This window comes from Chrysochloris asiatica, unplaced genomic scaffold (assembly GCF_000296735.1).
Source record: "Chrysochloris asiatica unplaced genomic scaffold, ChrAsi1.0 scaffold00140, whole genome shotgun sequence".
Taxonomy (NCBI): domain Eukaryota; kingdom Metazoa; phylum Chordata; class Mammalia; order Afrosoricida; family Chrysochloridae; genus Chrysochloris; species Chrysochloris asiatica.
In genome coordinates, this window is record NW_006408658.1 from 1,363,816 (window position 1) to 1,389,455 (window position 25,640).

A 25,640-nucleotide genomic window follows, 5' to 3' on the forward strand; every position below is an offset into this window, starting at 1 on the left:
TCCTCTTTTGCTGACCCTCCACTTTACCAAGCATGCTGTGCTTCTCTATAGGCTGGTACCTCCTGATAATAGTCCAAAGTATGACAGACTCAATCTAGCCATTGGCTCCAAAAGAACATTCTGGCTGTACTTCTTCCAGTACAGATTTATTCTTTTAGCATTGTATCCTATTTGTAAAATTCTCCTCCAACACCTTAACTCAAATGCATCACTTCTTCTATGCTCTTCTTTATTCATTGTCCTACTTTCACATGCATATGAGGCTACTGAAAATACCAGGGCATACCTTTGTCCTCAAACTGACATCCTGGCTCTTGAATACTTCAAAAGAGGTCTTAAGCAGCAGATTTGCTTAATGCAATACGTTGACTGAATTCCTGACTGGTTTTTCTATGCGTGTTGATGGTTAATCGAAGCAAAATGAAATATTTGACAACTTCAGTATTTTTTCTATCTTGATGTTATTTATTGGGCCAGTGGTGAGCATTTCTTTACAGTGCTGTTTTCTTTACATTGAGAAAGGAGACATAGTTTCAAATGCTTTAGAAGTTCAGCTGGTAATAGTACAATATTATCACACTTGCCTATAAAAATTAAAAATTTAGATAAAATGGATAAAATCTAAGTATATTACTTACCAAATTAACTCAGTAAGAGGAAAACCCAAATAAATGTATGACTATATTTTAAATTTAATTGAGAGTTTAAACATACACACAGAGGAAATTGCAGATCAGATAACTTCACCAGAAATTTCTGTAAAATTCAAGGATGAAATAACTCCAACATTACACAAATTCTTCCAGGAAAAAAGAAAAAGAGGGCATAAAACTGAACTAATTTTATTTAGATACTTTAATCTTGATAGCAAAACTTGATGGAGTCAGGACAAAAAGGAAAATTACAAAATTTATTGTTAATATACTAAAGTTTCTGTATATTAGCAGAATTAATGAATCAAACAATTTATCTAGAGCTAACCTGACCATGTTTGGTTTAGCCAGCCAAAGCAGTATTTATATATAATGATAAATCAGTGTGATTCACTATGCTTAGTAATTTCATAAAGTTCAACATCTAATTATGATGTGAAAATAAATCTTGACAAACTAGGAATAGAAGGAAAATTCCTTAAATGGATAAATAAGTGGGACTGCAATTTTGCTTTCAAGATTGGAAACACAATATGGTGACATGCGTTCCGTTATGTGGCCTTTTGCCTTTGATGTTTTGGAAAAAAAACTGAGCGAGTTTTCTTTAAACCCTGAGGACTCATCTTTGTCCCAGTTTTCTATTCCCAGAGGGCTTTTTACTTTTGTCCAGGCTGATGGACATTTTCTATGCTAGCCATAAACAACTAGGTTTGATACTTTTTGGCTGGTGTTTGTGACTGGTATGCACTTTGCAAGGATTGATTAAGTAGCCTACCAAATAAGGTGAGTTGTAGCTTACTATGTAAATGAACTAACAGCCTACTGAAGGATTGGTTAGATCATGACCCTGGTGGGAGCGCCACACTTTGAAACTGACAAGGAGTTTGTGTATTTAAGCAACCAGCCCCAGAGATTTAAAAAAAAAAAATTTTTTTTTTTCTTTAGACAGCAGCAAGAAAAAGCAGAGAGAAAAGGGCCAGGAACCTCCTAAAAGAGCTGTAACACTGAAGAGAGTGAGAGATCCAGAAGGACCCAATAGTAGAGCTGGTGGACAGATAGCAGGGATAGGAGGAACATCTCAGGAGAGGTCTGAAAGAAGCCTTTCTTCACAGAAGCAAGACCATCAAGAGTTGAGAGCAGTCCTGCACTAAGATACTTTGCCTACATGCTTCCTGATCCTTAATAATCATTTAACTGTATATATGGTCAGTGAGTTTTCTGTGACCATTGCAGATTATCAGACTCAGAAAAGATATATAGAGAATGCTGTGGGAGGGACAAGTGGTGTCATACTTGGTCAAAAGTTAGAGGCTGGAAGTTAAGTCTGACTTCTGACTCTTGAGAATTAACTTTGTGCTGGCTCCTGATCATGAGTCTTCTGAGGTCAGACAGGTTCTGATGCCACTACCACTCCAACAATTTTACACATACTTATCAACTATATCCCATGCTTTAGTAGCTACTAAGGCAACAGGAAATATGTATATATATATATTTATAAGGAGCTCTGGTAGCGTTGTTGTTGTTGTTGCTGTTAGGTGCCATCGAGTCGGTACCGACCCATAGCGACATTATGCACAGCAGAACGAAACACACTGCCCGATCCTGGGCCAACCTCACTATTGTTGTCACGCTTGAGTCCATCGATGCTGCCACTTGGCCAATCCATCTTGTTGGGGTCTTCCTCTTTTCCTCTGACCCTCCACCTTACCAAACATGATATCCTTCTCCAGGTGACTGCTCCCTCCTGACAATATGTCCAAAGTATCTGGTAGCATGGTGGTTACAAATCGGGCTGTGAACCGCATGGTCAGCAGTTCAAAACTACCAGCTGTTCCGCGGGAGAAAGATAAGGCTTTTTGCTCCCATAAATATGTACAGCCTTGGAAACCCTATGCAGGGTTGCTATGAGTCGGAACTGACTCCACGGCACATAACCACCACCACCATATATATTTATAAGGAGCTCTGGTAGCATAGTGGTTATGAATCGGGTTGCTAACCTTGGGGTCAGCAGTTGAAACTACCAGCGGTTCCGCAGGAGAAAGATAAGGCTTTCTGCTCCCATAAAGATTTACAGCATTGGAAACCCTATGCAAACTCACTATACGTTAGAACCGACTCCACGGCACTTAACAACATATATATTTGTGTGTGTGCATATAAAGATATATACATATGTATGTATACATGCATAGGAAAGAAAGGAAATTATTTCTAAATATGTTTATCTACAAAAATCCAAAAGAATCCACAAATTAGAACTAAAAATCAATGATAATCTGGTAAGACTTCTAGATATGAAGTCAGTATATATAAAAACTGTTTCTCTATACATCCTCCCCTCACTTATTGGCTTGGTAGGTTCCAAAGACCAGGTCACACTGCAGAATCAGCATTATGCAAAAATGGAAGATGACTAAATAATCACATAACTTCCAAATTATATTATCGCATAACCATCATATTACATTATTATATTACTGTCAAATCACTGAGGACCACTGCCCAGTCAAGTTGGCACAAAACCTTAACTACAGAAGCCAGCATTAGTCTCACCTTGCACCATGGCATTTGTCACTGCTAGATGTATATTGTTAATACACAAAATAGTAGGATAGATTTTTTGTTACTAGTGTTTTAAATGTGAAATGTTGGATAATGAGATAGTTGATAAGTGAAGAGACAGCATAAAAGAAGTACACACAATAAAAATGTACAATAAATCATTTACAATATCATTGAAATATATCAATATCTGGGAATAAATTTAGCGAGAAAACAACAAAATAAAAGGGCCTTTGGGGTCCTGGTTTGGTGCTATAGGGTTAAGTACTGAACTCTAAGTGCAAGGTTGATAGGTCAAACCCACGAGCTACTCCTTAGAAACCTTGTACAGGGTTGCTATGAGTTGAAACCAATTCAGCAACAGTTTAACAACAGCAACAACAACAAAGCATCTTTAATAAGTTTACTAAGCTTTACTGATGTACATTAAAGAAAGCCTAATAAATAGAAAGATGTATTATTTTGGCATACTGACTTACCAGTTGACAGATTCAGTGCAATTCTAATCCAAATGTCATTGTGTGTGTGAGTATGTATGTGTAACTTGATAAGTAGATGCTATGTAGTTTATTTGGAAATGTGGAAGAGAAAAAGAGCCAAAATTCTTTAGGTAAATTGAACAGATTTAATCCCAACCTTTGTTGGTCATATTTTTCAGAGTGGCCAATGGAGTATCATAGTCTCTGAGTAGAAGCCAAGACTATAAAAATGAGGGAGAGATACTGCTGGAGACACTCCTCCATGGGTCTTTCAGTCTCCTACATGTTTTGTGGACAAGAATTCAGGCCCTTACTACTTTTTACCTGGGCCATGCCATGTTCAAGTAGACTTGCTTACTGATTAGTATAAAATGGTGGGTGTCTCTCGAGCTCAGTGTTCTCCTGTGATACAACCCACTGCATGTGCAGGCATCCATCTGGGCCCCCCACATCACCCCTGTGGGACTTGGAAAACTGCTACAAACATGCTAATACTACGTGCTCTACTGTGAGTAGTAAAAACCTTTGTCTTCTGCCAGCGTCCGTCAAACAGTAAAGTCTCAGACTCAAAAGTTACACCATCATTGTTGTCATGATAAAAACATATAGCCATTTGAAACATAAGAAAGCCACATTTTCTTGTGAGAATAAGGAAATATTTCTCTAAACCTTAAATTCCTAAAGGATAAAACATATCATTGTGCCTATGCTTTATCCACATGTCGAGCTTGATTCTTGATTCAGAGGTCAAGAAGTGAACAATAAGAGGTACCTAAGTAAAAATGTATTAGTTTATATCAAGACTTAAAAGGGAAAAAAAACTACATTATGTAGGACTGAACGTAAAAGATATCCCAAACATAGAAAGATCTTATTAGATTGCAAGTTCCTTGAGAGAAGAGACAGCAGTTTTCTGATAGAAGGTAATTTAATAAGCAAAATTAATTCAAGAAAGATGAATTATCCAGAGAATGACAGAACATGGAAGGCCTACCATAACATACCATTTCTTAGTATGTACCCAGTTCAAGACATTACAAAGGACACAAAGAAATGTGAAATATGGCTTTTATACTAAAGAATATGTAATACATTAATCCAGATATTTATAATTCAGATTCTTATTTCTAAGAATGATTTATATTCCAGCCCCCTTTTTTTATCCTTTCTACATATACTAAACTTCTTTTAGCTATACTAGATACCACAAAGGTTATAATTTTCCTATGGACAACTGAACTCACCCAAGACTCTGAATGTTGCAGCTTGGATGTCTCAAAGCCTCACACAGAATTTTTACTCCATCATCCTGTAAATAATTGTTTCCAAGGTCCAGGATTCTCAAGTTTGAGTTGTTTAAAATAGCTGAAGCTAGATCTGGGCAACATGCACTGGTAAGAAGACAGCCCATCAATCTGCAAGTGATACAAAAGAATCCTTCAATAGGGGTTTAATTAGTTTCATCATAAGAGAGATGCCCAGGCATTTGAACCTATTTTCTGTTTTCTATCTGCAATTCAGATTGTACATGGAATTCTATCTCAATTGTCAAGTGCTGCTATAACAGAAATGGATGGCAAAGACAAAGTTATTTTCAGAAACCCTGTATTGGGTTTCTGAAAAGCAACTTGCTAGTTCTGCACTACCAACCTTGCAGTCCAGTGCTTATCCTACACCACCACACTAGAATTTCTTGCACTCTTTGGCCCTCCAAAATTCATGCCCTTTCCACATGCAAAACACATTTACTTTATTATATTATCCCCAAAGTCTTAAATCACTTCTAAATCCAAAATTTCATCTTTTGAATCAGCTAAATCAAATATTGGTGAGATGTTAGCCATATCTCATCCTGGGGCAAAATTCTTCTTCATCTGAGAACCTGTCAACTAGAATACAAGCTTCCAAAATACAATGGTGGTACAGGCACCAGGTGTTTGTTGTTGTTGTTAGGTGCCATCGAGTCAGTACCGACTCATAGAGACCTTATGCACCTTATGCACCGCAGAACGAAACACTGCCTGGTCCTTGGGCAACCTCACAATTGTTGCCATGCTTGAGTCCATCGATGCTGCCACCTGGCCAATCCATCTCGTTTGGGGTCTTCCTCTTTTTCTCTGACCCTCCACCTTACCAAACATGATATCCTTCTCCAGCAACTGGTCCCTCCTGACAACATGTCCAAAGTACGAGAGACCAAGTTTGGCCATCTTGGCACCAGGTGTACATTTCTATTATTATTGTTGTTAAGTGCCAGTAGGTAGATTTCCAATCTTTTGAGACTGTTGTTATAAAATGCGACTGAGTCCGTTCCAATTCATAGTAACTCTCTATAGGGTTTCTGAGGTGTGGCTGATGGGTTTGAACCACTGACCTTGCTATTATTAGCAATCCAGAGCTTATCCTACAGATCCACAACAGGACTCCATTATAAATTGGAAAAATTAGGGGGAAGGGATAACTGGTACCGAGCAAATCTAAACCTCAGCAGAACAATTTACATTAGCTTACAAGGCTTGAAAAGAATTCTTTGTTCTCTGAAACCATCTGGGCAATGGCCCTTCCCTCTGACTGGTTGTTGGCCACACCTGCTGTGTGGTAGAGGTCCCTCCACCCTGGGCTTCATTCAGCTCCAACTTCTAGGCCCTTGGCTTTAGGAGGCTCCAGACTGCAAAGTCATTTGAACTGCAAGGTCAGTGGTTCAAGCTCACCAGCTGTTCCTTGAAAACCCTATATAGGGTCGCTGTGAGTCAGAATTGACTCAATGGCACTTAATAACAACAATTCTCCTCATCCATCTGAGTGACAACCATGCCCACTCATCTTTGGGTGGTGTCCCACCTTAGCTGTAGTCCCATTCTCTGGAACCAAGTCGGCAACTTTGTAAAAACTAGGAAACTGTGACTCCACTGGATAAATATCCAGTAGATCCTGGTCCCACCCTTCAAAACCAGTAAGGCCCTGCTTCCATGCTGCTTCCAACAGTTCTTCTGATCTCTAAACTGCTCTAGAATGGTCCTTTTCTTCTTCTTCTTCTTGCACACCGTTGAGTAGGTTCCGACTCATAGTGACCCTATATAGGGTTTCTGAGAGCAATTGGTGGTTTTGAACTGCCAACCTGAAGTTAGCAGGCCAGTGCTTATCCTACACTACCACACCAGGGCTCAAATGCAGCTCCTCTGGCCTCCTTCCTGCCTACAGAATTCCAAGAGGCAGTCAGTGTACTTCCTTTTTGTTCTTTCTCTGTCCCCTTCACTCTAAGTTGATAGGTTTTCTGCTGTGATGGTTGGTTAGATCCATCAGTCACAGATTTAATCTCTGTAAGAAAAAATATGTGTAGCCAGTTCCTTGGTAAAAATTCTAGGACATCCTTAAGTTTTGTTTTCATTTTGCACAGTTCATTTTAAGTCCATCTCTTTCCTCATATACTTTAGTATAAGTCTCATGGAGGAACCATGTGGCCCCTTTAAGCTCTTACTTAGAAATCTCCTCAGCTAGATATCCAAGCTCATCACTCAAAGTTCTACCTTCCATCAAACATTTGAACATCATTCTGAGATGAAGCTGGCAGGTTTGATTGAAATACATTGAAATAGTTCTTTGCCACTGCAAAGTTTCACCCCTCCTCTATTGTCTAATCACATGTTTATCATTTCCTTTTATAGCCTCACCAGGAGCACATGTAATGCCCATATTTATAGCAACATTCTGCTGCTGGTGCCACATATATCATCTAAGAGGCTAGAGACCCTTCTCTGTAGTCTCATTTCCTTTTGAACCCTCACCAGAATTGCCTTTGGCATCCAAAATTCCATCAACAGTTTGTCTTCAAGCCAATCTGGTTTTTACTATTGTTGTTGTTGTTAAGTGGCATTGAGCCAATTCCAACCTATAGCAAACCTATATAGGGTTTACAAGGAGCAGCTAGTGAGCTTGAACCACCAACCTTGCAGTTCAAATCAACTTTGCAGTCCAGAGCATTAGTCCACAGCGTCACACCAGGACTTTTACTATTAGGCACCTTGAAACTCTTCTAGCTTTTACCTGCTACCCCATTTCATAATCACTTTTATATTGCAAGCATTGGTTAGAGCAGCAACCCCACTTCTCAGTACCAAATTCTGCCTTATTATCTAGGGCTACTGTACTAGAACATGAGAAGGGATTTAACTGACAAAATTATTTTCCTACAGTTTAGAAGGCTAGAAACCCAAATTCAGACCACCAGCTTTGGTGGGAGATTTTTCTTGTCAGCTCTGAAGGAAAGTCTTTATTTATTTGAGCATCTGTCTTCCCCATCTATCCTTTGCTCACTTGTTTAATCTTTTCATATCTCAAAAGAGATTGATTCAAGATACACCCTATACATCCTTTCAATTGATTCACTGCTCATAGCAGATCTCATAATGGAAGTGATTATATTAGATCTAATCATAGGAGATGACTACATCTTAACCGCCAAGCCACTGAGAATTCTGGCCCAGTCAAGTTGACACTCAACATTAATTATGATACCATGTTGCTATTGTAAAGTGCTGTTTAGTAGGTTCTGATTCATAGAGACCCTGTATAGGATTTCCACGGAGCAGCTGGTAGATTTGAACCACCAACCTTGTAGTTATCATTCTACTTCTTAACCTACAGTACATTACACCATGAAATACTATACTTCTGTTTAATGGTATTCATATATGAGGGTGAGCCAAAAATTATCTGCACTCTGGCTATAGAATTTATCTGAATTGACTTTTAGGAAAGACAAATACATCATTTTTTATATAATCTCACTGATTTTGTATATTCTTTGTCAACAAGCTTTCATATTCCCTTATTAAAAAATGTTTTAAGCTGCGCTGTGAATCACAAATGCACTGTTGTCTTCACTTCTTCATCAGAGGAGAATCTTCGTTCTCAAAGGGCTGCTTTCAGGGGACCAAACAGTTGAAAGTCCAATGGGCAGATTGAGAACTATAGGGAGGATGCTTTAATGCCTCAAAACCAAGTGTTTTCAGTTGTTAACAGTGTGGGCAGAGGTGTGCAGACATGCATTGTTGTGCAAGATCACAACACCCTTGGATCACAACAGTCCTCTGCGTTTATACTTCAGCTCTTCAGTGAGCATCTTACTGTAATCAGCACTGTTGATCGTTGAATATTTTTCCTGATAGTATTCCGATACTGGCCCTTGAAAATCCCAGAAAACCATAAGCATTGATTTTCCAGCTGATCATTAACTTTTTAACTTTTTCTTGGTCAGCAACTGAGGGTGTTTCCATTCTATACTCTACCGTTTACTCTCGGGCTCGTAGTGCTAAATCCATGTCTCATCACCAGTAACAATTTTTTTTTTAAAGAAACTTTTACCGTCCTTAGAGCATTGGTCCAAATTTTGTTCACAGATGCCCGAATGCTTCTGTTTATGCGCTTCCATGATTTGTTTTAGGATCCATATCACACAACCTTTTCTAAATCAGAGTCTATTGTGGAATATTTCATAGGCAGAGCCCTGACTAATTAGCAAATGATTTGCCACATAACCCACTGTCACTCATCTATTCATCAGAATCATTTCACATGAATGCTCAATTTTGTCATCAGCTGTGGACATCGACAAGTGTTTTCATATAACCAGAGTACGGACAATTTTTGACTCACCCTCATACATATACCATATTCTGAATTCAGAGTATGGAGTTAGATAGTGACAAAGGTGACCCTTTGTCCAGAATCCATTATTTTCTTGTTATGAGACATTAAACAAGTTTTATAATCTTTCTATTATTCATTTCTTACATTCATCTATGAGTACAATAAGTACCTAGAACTCAGGGAGCCAGTTTGGTCTCGGTGGGTATAATTGTACAGATTAAACAAATTTAGGACAGTGTTCAGCATGAAATAAGGCACAATATATGACATTTATTACTATCATCATATTCTTCATTATCATTAAAGATAAAAGGGAGCAAAACAAGGAATAGAATATACTCATAATACCCCCATATTAAATATACTTCAAAATGTATTATCAGAAGGACAAAAACTAATAGGGACTTACATAAGGCTCTGTAGAGTACACTGTGGATGTTTTAAAGCATCAATAATAAGCTTTACTCCACTGTCTTCCAAAGCATTGTGTGCCAAGGACAAATGTATCAGCCTTTTACTGCTAAGAAGAGCGGAAGAGAGATCCTCACAAACAGCCACTCTGAGGCCACACCTTTCAAGTCTGAAGGAGAAACAGATAAGAAGGGATCAGCCAATTCCCAAAGTTCATGCTTCTCTGTTTTACAACCCCTACGTCTCTATAATGCATTCTCATCAAACCCAGTTAAATTATGAACCAAATATCACCTGTGTTCAGAGTACGATGAGACAAAGTATATCATGGGAGAAGAGAGACTTGGGAAAGAAGGAAAATGAGGTTATAAGAAAGAAGGTGAGAGAAGAGGTGCTAATTATACATGTGTGTGTTTTTTTGTTTTATTTTTATATTTTCTGTATATTTTGTTATTTTGCTGAACATAAAAAACATGGTTTCTTTTATGCTAAAATAAATCAAAATGGAAGCTGAGAAGTGAAGATGGTAGCACTAATTGACTCCTAAGTATGATCTAGCCAAATGAGGAGATAGATCAGTTTACCTTTGGGTCTTTGGGTCCTTCTGTGAAATCCACCCAACCTATGTTCAAGAATCTGCAAGCAAATTTCCAGATAAGCTGTAAATGAATTTCATCCTGTAAAAACTTTGTTGTTGTTAGGTGCCCTCAAGTCAGTTCCAACTCACAGTGACCCCAGGCACAACAAACGAAACACTGCCTGATTCTGCACCATCATCACAATTGCTACTATGCTTGAATCCATTGCTGCTGCCACCGTGTCAACCCATCTTGCTGGGGATCTTCCTCTTTTTCACTGACCTTCTACTTTACCAAGCATGATGTCCTTCTCCAGGGACTGGTCCCTCTTGATAACATGTCTGCAATAATGAGAAACAAAATCGCATCATCCTGACTTCTAAGGAACACTCTGGCTGTACTTCTTCCAAGGCAGCTTTGTTTGTTCTCCTGGCAGTCCATGGGACTTTAATATTCTTCACCAACACCATAACTGAAATACATTGGTTCTTCTACTGTCTTCTTTATTCATTGTCCAACTCTCATATGCATATGAGCAATTGGAAAATATTATAGCTTGGGTCAGGCACACCTTAGTCCACAAACTGAGGACTAAGAGTCTTAACTCTTGAACACTTAAAAAAGGTCTTTTGTAGATTTGCCTAATGCAATACGTCATTTGATTTCTTGATTGCTGCTTCAATAGGTGCTGATTGTGGATCCAAGCAAAATGAAGTTTTTGACAACTTTGATCTTTTCTCCATTTGTCCTGATATAATTAATTGGCCCAGGTGTGAAGATTTTCATTTTCTTTACAGTGGGATGCAATCCATACTGAAAGCAGTCATCTTTGATCTTCATCAGTAAGTATTTTAAAGGCTTTATGCTTCCAGCAAGCAAGGTTATACCATCTGTATGTCACAAGTTGTTAATGAGTCTTCCTCCAATCCTGATGCCACATTCTTCTTCCTATAATCCAGTTTCATAGATCATTTGTTCAGCATACAGATTAAGTATGGTGAAAGGCCACAATCACACCTTTAGTGATTTTAAATCATTCAGTATCTCCTTGTTCTATTCTAACAACTATCTCTTGGTCTATGTACAAGTTTCTCATGAGCACAAATTAGTGTTCTGGAATACCCATTCTTCACGATGTTATTCGTGGCTTGTCATGAGTCACACAGACAAAAGTCTTTGCATAGACAATAAAGCACAGATAAGGATCTTTCTGGTATTCACCGCTTTCAGGCAAGATCCATTTGACATCAGCAATGACAGCCCTAGTTCCACATCCTTTTTTTAATCTGACTTGAATTTCTGGCAGTTCGCTGTCAATGTACCCGTGTTTTTAATGATCTTCAACAAAATTATATTTGCATGTGATTTTAATGGTATTGTTTGATGACATCCACATTCCATTGGTTCACCTTTCTTTGGAACAGGCACAAATATGGATCTCTTCTAATTGGTTGGGCATGTAGCTGCTTCCAAATTTCTTAGCATAGATAAGTGAGCCCCTCTCGTTTTGGCATCAGGTGATATTTCTATTTGTATTTTACTACAAATTTCAATGTGTATTCCATCATTTCCTGGAAACTTGTTTCTTGCCAGTGCTTTCAGGGCAGCTTGGACTTATTCATTAATGCCATCAATTCTTGGTCATATGGTGCCTCTTGAAATGGTTTAACATCAATAATTTCTTTTTGATACAGTGACTGTGTATTCCTCCCATCTACTTTTGATGCTTTCTGTATCATTCCATAGCACTCTGGTGTGGTGCTGTGAGATATTTTGCCCATAGAACCCTTTAATATTTCAAGGTGAGGCTTGAATATTTTCTTCAGTTCTTTCAGTTTGAGAAATGCTGAGCATATTCTTCCCTTATGGTTTTCTTACTGCAGGTCTTTGCACATTTCATTATAATACTTGACTTTATCTTCTTGAGCTGCCCTTTGACATTTTCTATTCAGCTCTTTGATTGCCTTTTTTCCCATTCACTTTAGCTTCTTTATGCTCATGAGCAAATTTTAGAGTCTCTTCTGAAATCCATTTTGGTCTTTTCTTTGTTCTCTTTTGAATGATCTATTGCTTTCCTCGTGTATGATGTTCTTGATGTCATTCCACAGCTTCTCGGATCTCCAGTCATTGGTGTCTAATGCATCAACTCTGTTCTTAAAATGGACTCTAAATTCAGGTGGGATTATTTAAAGACATATTTTGGCTTGCATGGACTTGTTTTCATTTTCTTCAGCTTCACTTTGAATTTGCATATGACTAATTGATGATCTGTTCCACAGTTTGCCCCTGACCTTGTTTTGCTTAGTGATACTGAACTTTTTCACAGTCTCTTCCCACAGATGTAGTCAATTTTATTCCTGTTTATTGTTATCTGGTGAGGTCCATGCATACAGTTGCCTTTTATGTTGTTTTAAAAAGGTATTTGCAATGAATAAGTCATTGATCTTAAAAATTCTGTCCTGTGATCTCTATGATTTTTGTAAAAACTGTAAATGAAAAAACAAATTTTTCAATGGTAGCAGAATATATCTGCCTATTTTCAAAACAAGGATTAGCAGCAACAAGCTGCTAAATAGACAGTGGGAGCTATGGACTCAAGGGAACCTATTTGCTCAATAATATTTTTAGTGTTCTCTATTATCAAGTCCATAATGTAGAAAACTTATCAAGACAAGAGGTGTATTCTTGTCACCTCCTTGAAGGGAAGCTTTAGTAGATAAAACAGTGAAACACTTAAATGAAAATCAGTGATTATGTACATTTTTAATATGCCTATGTACAAGGGCTATATGAGACCTAACAATTTAAAGTTTTCTGAGATACCTTATTTCTAAATTTTGAAAGTTGCTACAATGATTAGAGATTATACTTTTCAAGCAAATAGGCAAAAGCATACTAGCTGATCAATACTTTCATTGCCCATGTCATCGAAAATCATTAAGGAGAATAAAACATCAAAATGGAGGTCTAAAAAAAGCTAAAGAGCATGGTCTATACACAAACCAGGCTAAAGTAGTCAATTGCATTCTCCATAGCTCTTACAGCATGAGCTCTAAAGCAAACAGACAACGAGCTTTTCCTACACGAAATGTTAATAGAAGTCCTACAGGACTACTGATTACTCCCCAACAGCCACCACCACTGAGGCAACATCCAGTCCCCAGCATTTATATTCTTACACAGTTCTAATGACTGTGTCAGAGCATCGTGACTCCATATGATAAGCACTGGACTGCAAACCACAAGGTTCACAGTTCAAGCATGCCAGCTGCTCCATAGGAGAAAGATGAGGTTTTCTGATCCTGTAAAAATTTGAAGACTTAGAAACCTATACTATACAGTGTCACTATGAGTCAGAATTGGCTTGGCAACACTTAATAACAACTATGTCAAAGCATCCCTCTTCACTGGCACAAGCTACCCTACCAGATGATCTGTATAGATGGTTTCCCACTTGAAAGTCTAGTAATTGGGTCCACAATGAGGTCTGTCGGTAGAAGACACTGTTTAAATCTCAACGGAAAGATTCTATATGGACAGAGAAAAGTATCAGCTATACTAAATAGCTAAGACTTACCTTAGATTCTGTAGTTCACACTCAGGGTGTTTCAAGGCTTCACATAATGACTTTACTCCATTCTCCCCTATGTCACTCCCTTTCAGGTCCAGGTGTATCAGATTCTGGTTCTGAGGCATAGAATTAAAAATACCTTGGCAACCATCAGGGAAAGACATGAATCTCAACCTTCAGAAGAAAAATATGCAGAGGGTTACAAAATCATCTCTGCCCTTGCTACGTATCCCTTTGTTTGAAAATCATCTCTGGCCTTGCTATGTATCCCTTTGTTTGCAAATCTAACTCTTAGATATGATCTAACTATTCCTGCACTTTCTTATGTACTCTGGGAACCATATTCCAGGTCAGGTCATAAATCCAAGCTTCAGATACTGCTTATTAAAAAAAAAAAAAAATGAGTTATGTGTTGACTACTGATTATGTGCTGACTACTGACTTTTTTTAACCTTAGAGGAAAATATGAAGATGAAAACTTCAGGAAATGGAGTTAACATTTTAATCCCAGGAATGACTCCAAGAAAATAATTGGGTGTTCCATATACTGCAGTTAAATTAATTCATAATACTGAAATCCTTTAAATAATTCAAAGAGAGTTCACAGTTGATATTTCATGTGTATCATTAGAAAAACATGTTAATGAAAAATGTTATTAAAAAAATATGCCTGGCAGACACATCATTGTTCGGGTGTTGGGGAGGGCAATAAACAAGAAAGGGGAGAGGGTAGAAGAAAAAAGTAGATAGGGGAACACTGAGACAGGTTTGCTTGGGCTAAATGGGACAGAGGTAAATAGTGATGCATGCTCAACCTTGGAACAACAGGGCTCTGTGATACAGGGATTGAGGTATAGTCCGAAGAGGGGAACTAATACTAAGATGCTTGACTATCTCATGAACATTGGTTTTCCTTGCTTACTACTGTAAAATAGTCACTTGAGGGGAATAGAAAGGAATACCAAGAAACAGCTTGTAAGCCTATCTGCAGCCTACAACTGATTGGAATACCTAAAAGGGGTTCTACAACTTGCCCAGTGAAATAGGCCTCTTGCAGAGCCATTGCAGTGTATAGGACCTTTTTGGAACCCTGATCCCCATTCAGAACCTTCTGACGTAGGACATTCCTAATAGAAAGGATAAGCAGACCAACCTGGAACAGCTAGAGCAACAGAAGATACATCTTTAAAGAAAGAGCAGCAGGAAAACCCCAAAACAAAAATGGCAGTATAATTGGCTACTTACTACAAGAAGAAGCAAGTTGTTTGTCAGGAAGCCATCATGACAAGCAGTCAAATCCTTTCAGGACAAATCCCCCTCAAAGACCAAAACTCAAAGGGAACACATGAGCAGGCATGTAAGCTTGCTGGTGACCACATTGGTCTACTGGTGAGTAGAAGAGGGGGAAGGGCAGCAATTAAGAAATGGGCTGAGTCCAACCACATTCCATAGACTCCCATTGACCTACAGATGAGAGAGAGAGAGAGAAGACGAAGGGCTGGCTGGTCCAAAGTGTGGTGAGATCTGGGGACTCCTGAGCCCATGGACAAGGACCTAGCGGAGGGCTAGAGCTGAAAGTAAAGCATCCAGCTGATATGAAGTGAGGGGAGATGCATAAGAATGCCCAAACTTGCAGACAGTACCCATTTGACTTAGCCTCAGTGGCTTGATAAACAGAATTCAATTAGAGGAAGATAAAAAACAAAACAGAACAATTTTTGATTAAGGAAACAAGTATAAATTGCTACAGTTTGATGAACTTGACCTATATTTATGGATGTAGTAGCTCAAAATATCAACTGAGAGGGAAGGGGTCTTCACATCAAATATCAATTCTATCCCCTCTGTATAGGCAACTTAGACATTGGCTACCTAAAATGAGGGGGCGATAAAGGCATGAAGTAACTAGTTTACACATTTTTAAGAGGGGGTTTAGTTTAAGAGTGTGCAGGGGAAGATAGCGTTCTCACTGAATAGTTTTCATCTTGTCTAGATGGTTCTGGTGAAAAGAGGTAGGGATAAGGTTCTTATGATTTAACAGTAATTGTTATTATGATTAATTTCGACTGTCACAACTATAAAGGTAGAAGTTTTGTAACAAAAATGGGAGAGTAGTTAATCTTACAGTCCAGAAACAGAGGACCCTAGTACCATCAAGGGAGAAGAGCACAAGCAGAATGTGGGACCCTATCCAGAGAAGCAGCAACACCCAAGATGGAGGCAGAAATGAGGACATGGAGAAAGGGAGCAGCTGAGCACTCTAGACTCTTGGAAAGAGAGGGAATGAGTGCTGGTGGCCAGGAGACAGGCTTGCAGAATATGCCCTTTGATTGTTTAAATTATTATATATTCCTTAATGTTTTTATGTACATCTCCCCACTCCACCACCAGTCCCCTCACCAAAAAAAAAAAAAGAAAAAGAAAAAGAAACAACAGAGAGAATGGAAGCAAATATTGCCGAATGATGATGCACAGAGGAGATTGTAACCATTGCAATGAAAAATGATGTAAAGCTAGTGTTTGCCGATGTAAACTATCACTCAGTTCACAATAAAAAATAAAAGAAAAAATATCCCTGGTCACCTCATGCACTGTGTTATATGTACAGAGACAACCCAAACTAAAATGTGAAGCGAGTTAAACCTGTCATTTTTCCTTCCTAGTTTTCATCTCCTAATCCAGTCAGTGTTCATTCACTGATTCTTCTACAGTGCCTTTCCCTAACCCTAAATGTTCAATATGTCCACACTGCTCACAAACTATTTAAAAATCTCCCTTTGTAATACTACCTCCCACCTTCTTGCTATCTACGCTTACTTTCCTAGCCAAGCATGCACACAAAGCTTTACCCATTTTAAGCACTGACCATCATCACATAGTACAAATGCCACATACACTCACGAAATACAAATTGATAGTATAACCTCACTTTTTAGCAGAGAACTGCTGACCTTGTGTCGTTAGCATCTCAACCCATAACCCTCTTTGCTACCAGGGCTCCACTTGTTAGAGAAGAGTGACCTACATACATAAGACTACATTAAGGTAACAAAGACAGGTACAGTCTTATTGGATCATCCTCCACAAGAGATACCTGCATTCTATAAAAGGAAGACTTTTAACCCTAAATAAGGCATTAGCTATTGTTAGGATTTGGATTTGAGAATATAGTGAATGGACAATATTGGCTGGGTGCAGGGGGTTGGGGAGGAGAGAGATGGGCTTTTTAAAAGTCAGAACTTCCAGGACTCTCTTAATCATCATACATATTCAATTGCTTGAACTCTAGTAAAAACTCGCGACAACTACTGATGGTCTAAGGAAAACATTTGGTGGGAAACGTGTCAAAAAGAAAATGATCATTTATCCATACTAATGGGAACAAGTATCTAGCATTTATTCAGTGTTCAATCCATATTGCTGAGGATCTGTCGGATGCTCATTGCTGGATAACGGATACAAAGGAAAAACAGGTTACTTCAGCTCCAACTAGGACTAACACATAAAAGTGAGTGAGACAAATAAGCCAATATCTAATAAAGTGATAGAGGATACAGAATCTAAGATAAAGCCAAAAAGACTAACCAAAGCAAATGTTGGCAAGAATGAGGAACACTTGGAATTTTCATACATTGCTTGTGGGCATATAAAATGGTAGTTGGGAGAACTGTTTTGATAATTTCTTTCAACATTTACTAAAAAGTTAAACATACATCTATGAACCAACCAGTATTTCTACTCCTAGGTATTAACCCAATGGATGAAAAATGAATGTCTGTAAAACAAACAATAAAATAAAAAAAACAAACAAACAAGCAAGACTTGTATAAGAATGTTCACAACAGCCTTATTCTTAAGAGCCTATAATTAGATACAAAGAAACAAGTTACTGAAACATGCAACATGGATAAATTTTTCAAAAAATTTTACATACTGTATGAATCAATCTAAATAATTTTCAATAACAGACAAAATAAAATTATGGTGACAAAACTTAGAAAGTGATTGTTTGGGACAGGCCAGGATGGAAGGGTAGGTTGGTACAATTTTCTTGAATAATGAAAATAATTTCTATATTACTTTAGATGTTAGTTTCATAAGTGTATACTGTATGGATTGAATTATGTCTCCCCAAAATATGTACTATAAATCTTAACCTCTATGCCTATGACGATAATGCTATTTGGGGATGGGTTGTCTTTGTTATGTTAATGAGGGAGGATTGGTGTAGGGTTTTCGTGAACTGATCATTTCTGAGTTATAAAAGCTTAAACAAGCAAACTGGGAAGCAGAGATGGAAAAGAGAGATGCCAAGTCACATAAAGATCAGCTAGGAGCAGAAACTAAAGGAGACAAGTATTTAAATCCAGAGCCAACAGAGAAAGAAACTCTTCCCCTAGAACTGGCACCCTGAATTTGAACTTCTAGCTCAAAGAAGAGAAAAAAAAAATTCTGTTTATTAAAGCCACTCATTTGTGATATTTCTGCTTTAGCAGCACTAGATAACTAAGACAAATACGATTGTGAAAACTCAATGAACTGAACACTTAATATCTATGTGTTTATTGAATATAATTTAGTCTTCAATAAAAAATTAATTGGGGACAATGAAATATGTCAGTGCTTCAGAATGTGTTTGAAAACGTTTTGCTGACCTGTCTAGAATGTCTTAGTTCTGAGACCTTTTTCAATTGGAAAATTCCCAAACTTCAAAAATGCATGGCATCAGCTGCTAGGCTCTGTGGACTCTTTCTAGAACAAGTTAGCTATGCTCCTGTGTCCCCATAGATTTTTTTCATGTTAGAGTAGTTTATCCAATGGATTTTAAGTATTAGTTTACTGTTGGTTTTCCCTAATAAGCAGGTGTGGGAGATTGGGCAAAGAAAGAAATGGAAATAACTCCATTAAATTTCCCATTGCCAGACTTACAGTAGTTTCTGTAGTTTACAGTTTGGGTGCCTTAGTTCTTGATATAGAGTCTTTGCTGCTAACTCATCGAGGTTGCTATGAAACAGCTCCAATTCTCTTAAGTATTCATTTGTATGAAGCACTGAACAGAGGTCTTGCCAGCAATGAGTAATGTGATCACGATCTATTTGCCTAAATAATTGGGGGAGGGGGAAAAACAATTAATCAACTTAGGCCAAGCAGCCCTCACAAGATGGTATTGGGGGATAGGTATACTTTGGAAATGGCAGGAACCTCAGTGCAGCTTTGGTATGGGCATAGACCCCTTTGACAGTCTTATTCTTGGCACTTCAGAGGCTCCCCCACATAAATGCTCCCCTAGGCCCCATTCATTCCCTCAACAAACACACAACGAAAATGAAACCTTATGATGAAGAGACTTGGGAGGGACAAGAGGAAAACTCTCCAGATACCCAAAGGGTCAGTATGAGGAAGAAAACTAAATGTATAATAACAATGAAGAGTAAGATTAGGATTAATATGTAAACATTAGGGGTATAGGTTAAAAGTCACAGATGTTGAGCCCCAGTTCTAGAACTCATTAGCTGTATTACTTTATGCAAGTCAATCAGTTCTATGAGTTGCAATTTTCTATAAAATAGAAATGCCATCTCCCTTCACAGGATCAGAAGGATTTAATCATCCATTTTAGTGAGTATATAAAAGCACTCTATAAAGTTTACAACTCACTGCCATTGAGTTAATTCCAACTCTCAGTGCCTGTGTAATAGGACAGAGCAGAACTGCTCCTTAGGAGTTTTGAGACTGTAAATATTTACAGGAGCACACAGCCTTTTCTACTAAGGAGTGACATGTAGGTTAGCAGCCCAACAGTTAACCCACTCCACCACTTCATAATTTAATTATTAGACATAGTGCTGTTGTCGTGAAGTGCCATCAAGTCAGTTCCGACCCACAGAAACCCTGTATAGGGTTTCCCAGGAGCAGCTGGTGAGCTTGAACTGCCAACCTTGAAGTTCAAACCAGCTTTGCAGTCCAGCGCAATAACCCACAGCGCCACACCAAGGCTCCTTAGGCATATTACCAGTAGACTAATTATAAACGAATGAAGGATAGTAAGGAATAAAACAGAGTATAGTTTAATGGACTACTAACTGCAAGGTCAGTGGTTTAATCCCATCACTCCTCAGAAGAATGACGAGGCCTTCTGCTCTCACAAAGATTTACAGCCTCAGGAACCCTGCATAGAGTCCCTATGAGTGACAATGGACTTGCTAGCAGTGGAGTTTTGGGTGGAGAGTCCTGGTGTGGCACTGTGGGATAAAGCATTGGATTGCAAAGTTGGTTTGAATCACAAGGTTGGCAGCTCAAACTCACCAGCCACTCCTTGGAAACCCTGTACAGGGTTATTATGAGTTGGAACAGACTTGACAGCACTTAACAACAACAACCTTTGATGAATAGAATCAGGAACTACAAGTTAATAAAACGATATTGTTGTTAATGCCTTCGAGTCAGTTCCAACTCATAATGACCCTGTATAAGGTTTCTGCCCTGTAGGGTAAAATAATATACATAAAATTCAGATGATTTATTCTTTTGAATATATTCAGCACCTACTAACTATCTCTTTGACTGCCTCTGACTCTCCCCAGATTGATGCTTCAAGGATGCAACTTTTCATAAATTGTAAAACAAAGGCTGACTTGCATCCAAGCAGTAGGTAAAGTGAGCAAAGTCAGCAAATACAGCAGAACATAGCTCAGGCAGACAACCAGGTTCAGCAGGACAAATTCTGGTCCCTTATTCTTTGGTGTAGGACCTTAGTTTTTCAAATGAAATATACTTACTATTGTGGGTGCAACATTGCACTGTCACTTCCCCCAGTGAGGCGAAGGAAGCACTCATTCTCAGTTGTTGGGAGTGCTGGCAGCTGCTAATCCCCATACAATATCATCTCCTGGTACTGTCCTCAGGCAAGAGAGTCATCTCACCCAAGTTTTCACCCATCCCTCACTGGCAGATGAGATGGGTCAATAAGTGAGTTTAAATGCCTGGCCTCCTTAACTGACAGTGAAACAATTCTGAAGGGTTATCCTAACTTTGGGCCCTCAGCTGAAGCACCTCTTCCCACTAACAAAATCTCCTTCCATCATCACGTACAATATACTTTGAGGAAACTGACCTAGCATACTTACCAAGTTTCATCTTCAGGCCTTGAGTTCAACATCTTCTCAAATACTACAGTCACAGACAGTTTAATGGTCTTTAAACATCGGCAGTGCTTAAGGCAGAATGAAGACACAAGCAGATGCATTTTCCTACAAATATCAATGGCAACCATTTGGAAATAGCCCATTGCCTGGTTTATAAATGCCTCATCCTGAGTCTCATACAGATAGAGAAACAACTCCAGAAATCTCAACTGTGATGGAGATTCACTCTTTCCTAATGTTTCCATCCACTGTAGTAACTCCCCTTTTAGCTCTAGTGACATTTTACAATAAAAAATTGTCTCCAAATGTTTTACTTTATCTTCATTCAAAAGACCAAACAAAAAGTTTTTCATTTGCATCAAATGGATGTCTTCATAAGCTTTGCTTTCAATTAACAACTTTGAGTCTTCAAAAGACTGGAAGGAATAGTCCCTAGTTTCCCACTTGCCTTTCAATAGATAGAACATGGCTGCAAAGAATTCTTGAATCTGTAGGTGGGTGAACACATAGCAATTGTCATATTCTGAATCCTTTTGAAGAATATTCATGTCCAGGAAAATTGAAACATCAGATTTATTCAACCCATGCTTTCTGAGATTGTCCCTGTAAAACACGTATGTCATAGTCCATATTCCCTTGGCAGCCAAGTGGCATAGATTCTTCAGTTGGAGTTGGTCAGGTAGACTAGGACAGCTTCCATCTACAGATGTGACCAACCTAGAGATATAGCAGGTAAATAGAGATGTGGTGGTTTGGCAGTTCAAGGTGACATCAGCTGCCTTCTCCATTTGCTCCTTCAGACAAGTAGAAATAACCCTGCACAGTAGGGGAACTTGGCACATGTTAAAAAGCATCTCATTATTCCTTAGTGATCTGAATGCTTGAAGGGCCCACTTCTTGTCTTCAAAAAATTGGTAAACATATTCCTTTCTTGCATCCTCAGACATTCCGACCAGCTCTACATAATGGTGACTCTTCAACAAAGGCTTTAGTCTCTTATAAGCAGTAAGTGTTGTTGTCACTAATAAGGAGGACTCAGGGAGCATCACTTTCCTCAACAAACTACTCATGAGGAAGGACACCGGGTGTTGCTGGGTCCTATCACTGCTCAGTGCAAACTCAGGTTCCTCAAAAGCAAAGTTTAGTTCATCAAAACTATCAATAATAAAAAGGAGACTACCTGGCTCCGACATGATCCTTTCAATGGGGCCTTCTCTGCTCGGCCAGTCCTTTGATATAAGTTGAACAAAGCTTCTCTCCTTCAGCTGGTTAATTTCTCTTGCATTGAGATAAAAAACACAGGTAAATTTCTGCTGATAGAGATTGCCCTCTGCCCAATCTAGCATTGCCTTTCTCATCAGGGTCGTTTTCCCAACTCCACCAGCTCCCTGTAGCACCACTGTTTGTGGCTGCTCACCAGTTTTGACATCCACATCAAATAAATGTTCCAACAGTTCTTGATCTTCCTGAGTAATTCTATGACAGAAACCTTCATAGTTCTTGTCCCTCATGATACAGAATTTTTCCTTCACTTGAATTCGGTATTCTGTTCCAACACCTAAATGAGTTAGGATGGGGGAGAAGGGGGAGAGAAACAACCGTGGCACACATGACCAACACAAATGCTATTGAGTTAAAATTGGAATTAGGAATAAGATAATATATACTGAAATGAAAGTGAAGCTTGTTTAAGTAAGAAAAGTAAAACAATAATATTCTTGTAGAATTAACATGCATTGTTGTTGTTACGTGCTGTTGAGTTGGTTCTGAGTCATAGCGACTCTGTATAAGGTTTCCAAGGAGCAAGCTGTGGGTCTGAACTGCCACCTTGAGGTTCGCAGTCCAGTCCTGACCCTACAGCATTAGAAGTGTTGAAAACAGAAGTGACAATGCAGAACAATGAATTGTTGCTGCTGTTGTTAAGTGTTATTGAATTGGTTCTGACTCATGGCAACCCTGTATAGGGTTTTCAAGGACCCACTGGTGGGTTTGAACCACCAACCTTGTGATTAGCAGTCTAATGCTTAGCCTACAACTCCACTCCAGGACTAGTGACAGACAATTAAAATTAGAGTCCCTCTAGAAATATTTTCTCTGTACTTTTCATCTTTTTTTAAAAAAGAAAGAAGCTCTGGTAGCGTAGTGGTTACGACTCGGGCTGCGAACCTTAAGGTCAGTGGTTCGAAACTACCAGCCACTCCGCGGGAGAAAGATGAGGCTTTCTACTCCCGTAAAGATTTACACCCTCGGAAACCCTGTACAGGGTCGCTATGGGTCGGAACCGACTCGACAGCACTTAACAACAACAACATATGTGGAGAACAGAGTTATCAGACAGCAAACGAAGGAGAGAAGTAATAATTAAATATAATAGGGAGGAGCTGAAGACAGTCTTGAATCTCTAGGTGAAAATAGCTTACTGTATACAAATAAAAAATTAACAGAGAACAACACTGAAGCTCAGCAGAAAAAATTTTATACAGAAAAGTGGAAAAATGTTGAAAAGCACCCACGTAGAAAAAAAATATAGCTTCATTTTTAGTTAATTCGAATTCCTCCTTGTGATCACAATTTAAATGTTTCTCAAAACTCACCCAGCTCTGCTTTCTGATTTCCCTGGGTCTCTCTGGCCTTGTTGTCCTCTGGCCTCATAGTCTGGGCTGCTGCTGCAAAATGAGAGAGAGGCCTATGCTAACATGTTCATGGGATTTACCAAAAACAAGGGAGCTCTGATAATGGCCAGAATGGGCAGCATCTTCATCTCAGTGCTCCAACTCTATTACTAGCTGATTTTGGAGAAACTAAATCCAACAGCATCACATCCTGTTGGAGGGTCAGAGAAAAAGAGGAAGACCCCTAACGAGATGGATTGGCCAGGTGGCATTATTGATGGACTCAAGTGTGGCAGCGGTAGTAAGGTTGGCCCAGGATCGGACATTGTTCCGTTCTGCTGTGCATAGGGTCACTATGAGTCGGTTCCGACTCAATGGCACCTGACAACAACAACAAATCCAACAGAGTCTCAGACTCTACCAGCTTAGCTATGGGAACAGTTTGTGTGGTAAAAACATCAATGAAATTGGAAACTTTCTGTCATGCTTTCTTACCCATAACTCTAAGACAAGTGGTCAGTGTTTCTTGTCTACACTTATCTCAGAGGCTCAAGATAATTGTAGTTATAAAGTAGTGTATATAAGCAAAGAATTTTAAATATGGAGAAATTCTACAATATATCATACCAGAGAATGACTAAAAACACTCTCTTAGCTTATGTCCCTGAACTATGTCTTCACACTTCAGCAAAGATGATAAATCATATTTGAGATTCTCAAAATTTAGCCTCAACTTTAATTATAGTTGAAGCGAAAGGCACCCTTTGCCTCTGGGACAATTCCTATCACTTAATTATTTTGACGATTCTGATTAGTACCAGATGAGGCAGGCTGAGTACCAGCACTATAATTCCTCTTGTCCCTTTACTGGTTCTCACCAGTAACAGTGAGTTCTCACTAGTAATGATGTACCAAGCCCCAAACATGCTAACAACCATGGAGTTTGTGCCCCTCACATGGTTTAAGCTCAAGTCCCTCTTATGTTGTTGGTAAGTGCCATCAAGTCAGACCTGACTCATAGAGACCCTGTATAGGGTTTCTGAGGAGTGGCTGTTGAGTTTGAACCACTGACCTTGTGGTTCAAGCCGACCTTGCAGTCCAGTGCATTACTCCCACAGTGCCACACCAGGACTCCAATATGACTGTACATCATAAAAATCTAGACTTTCAAACAGGATTGTGATTTAGCTTCAGGCCAGACAACCGTCTTGTTAACATAGACAACATCCTATGTTAGAAAGTCAACTGAGAAGTTTACATCTAGGAACATCTCATGCACACTGGCTAGAGAGGAAGAACTTCTGGTTTCTCCTTCCCATCTGCACTTCCTGTGATGATACTGTCTGGATACACCTGAAGGGCTGCCAGGGACTCATTATCGAATCATTCTAATGGTCTCCAGAAAACACTCCCTCCTTTTAAACCCCAGGTCAGCCCCTAACATCACTTACAACTGATCTCTGCTTTTGCTTTCTCACAAAGCTCCTTCAGATTCATCTTGCCAAATATTTTGAGAGTCACACTCCAGGCCTGCTCTTCTGGATAATACTTGTTCATTAGGTCAGCCAGTTCCTGCCTGTTGGCCTTCTTCACTTCAGACCAGGGGATCTGGCAGTGCCCAGGTTCTACGGTCTCATTCTTTAGGAGTAACTTAAATTTATTTAACTGTTCTTTGTCCAATTCCTCCAAATACAACAACAACCCAAACTCAGAAAAGAAAGATGATGATGAAGCTGCCATCTTGTTCCAAGTATAATTGTAAGAACATTGAATAAATGGGACCTGTGGAAGAAAACATTAGAAAATGAAATACCTATAAAAATACAGACTTGGTCAATTTTCCTATAAATATTGACAACTATATTAGGCTGATATTAGGAGCCCTGGTGTGGCACTGTGGACTAATACATTGGACTGCAAAGTCAGTTTGAATTGCAAGGTTGGTGGTTCAAGTTGATCAGATGCTCCTTAGAA

General features: G+C 38.9%; 1 protein-coding gene across 1 annotated transcript in view; it reads right to left on the bottom strand.

Annotated features, from left to right (window-relative positions):
• NLRP14 (NLR family, pyrin domain containing 14) overlaps positions 1–25,406 on the bottom strand; it is a 39,186-nt gene extending 13,780 nt beyond the window's left edge. Inside the window, exons 1-7 of the mRNA XM_006870295.1 lie at positions 25,118–25,406; positions 23,649–23,720; positions 21,037–22,612; positions 18,839–19,009; positions 13,916–14,083; positions 9,759–9,929; positions 4,945–5,115 (exon numbers count right to left, since the gene is read on the bottom strand). Coding sequence (XP_006870357.1) covers positions 4,945–5,115; positions 9,759–9,929; positions 13,916–14,083; positions 18,839–19,009; positions 21,037–22,612; positions 23,649–23,720; positions 25,118–25,406 — 2,618 coding nt within the window. The remainder of the gene's footprint in view (positions 1–4,944; positions 5,116–9,758; positions 9,930–13,915; positions 14,084–18,838; positions 19,010–21,036; positions 22,613–23,648; positions 23,721–25,117) is intronic.
• Between the last annotated feature and the right edge of the window lie 234 nt (positions 25,407–25,640).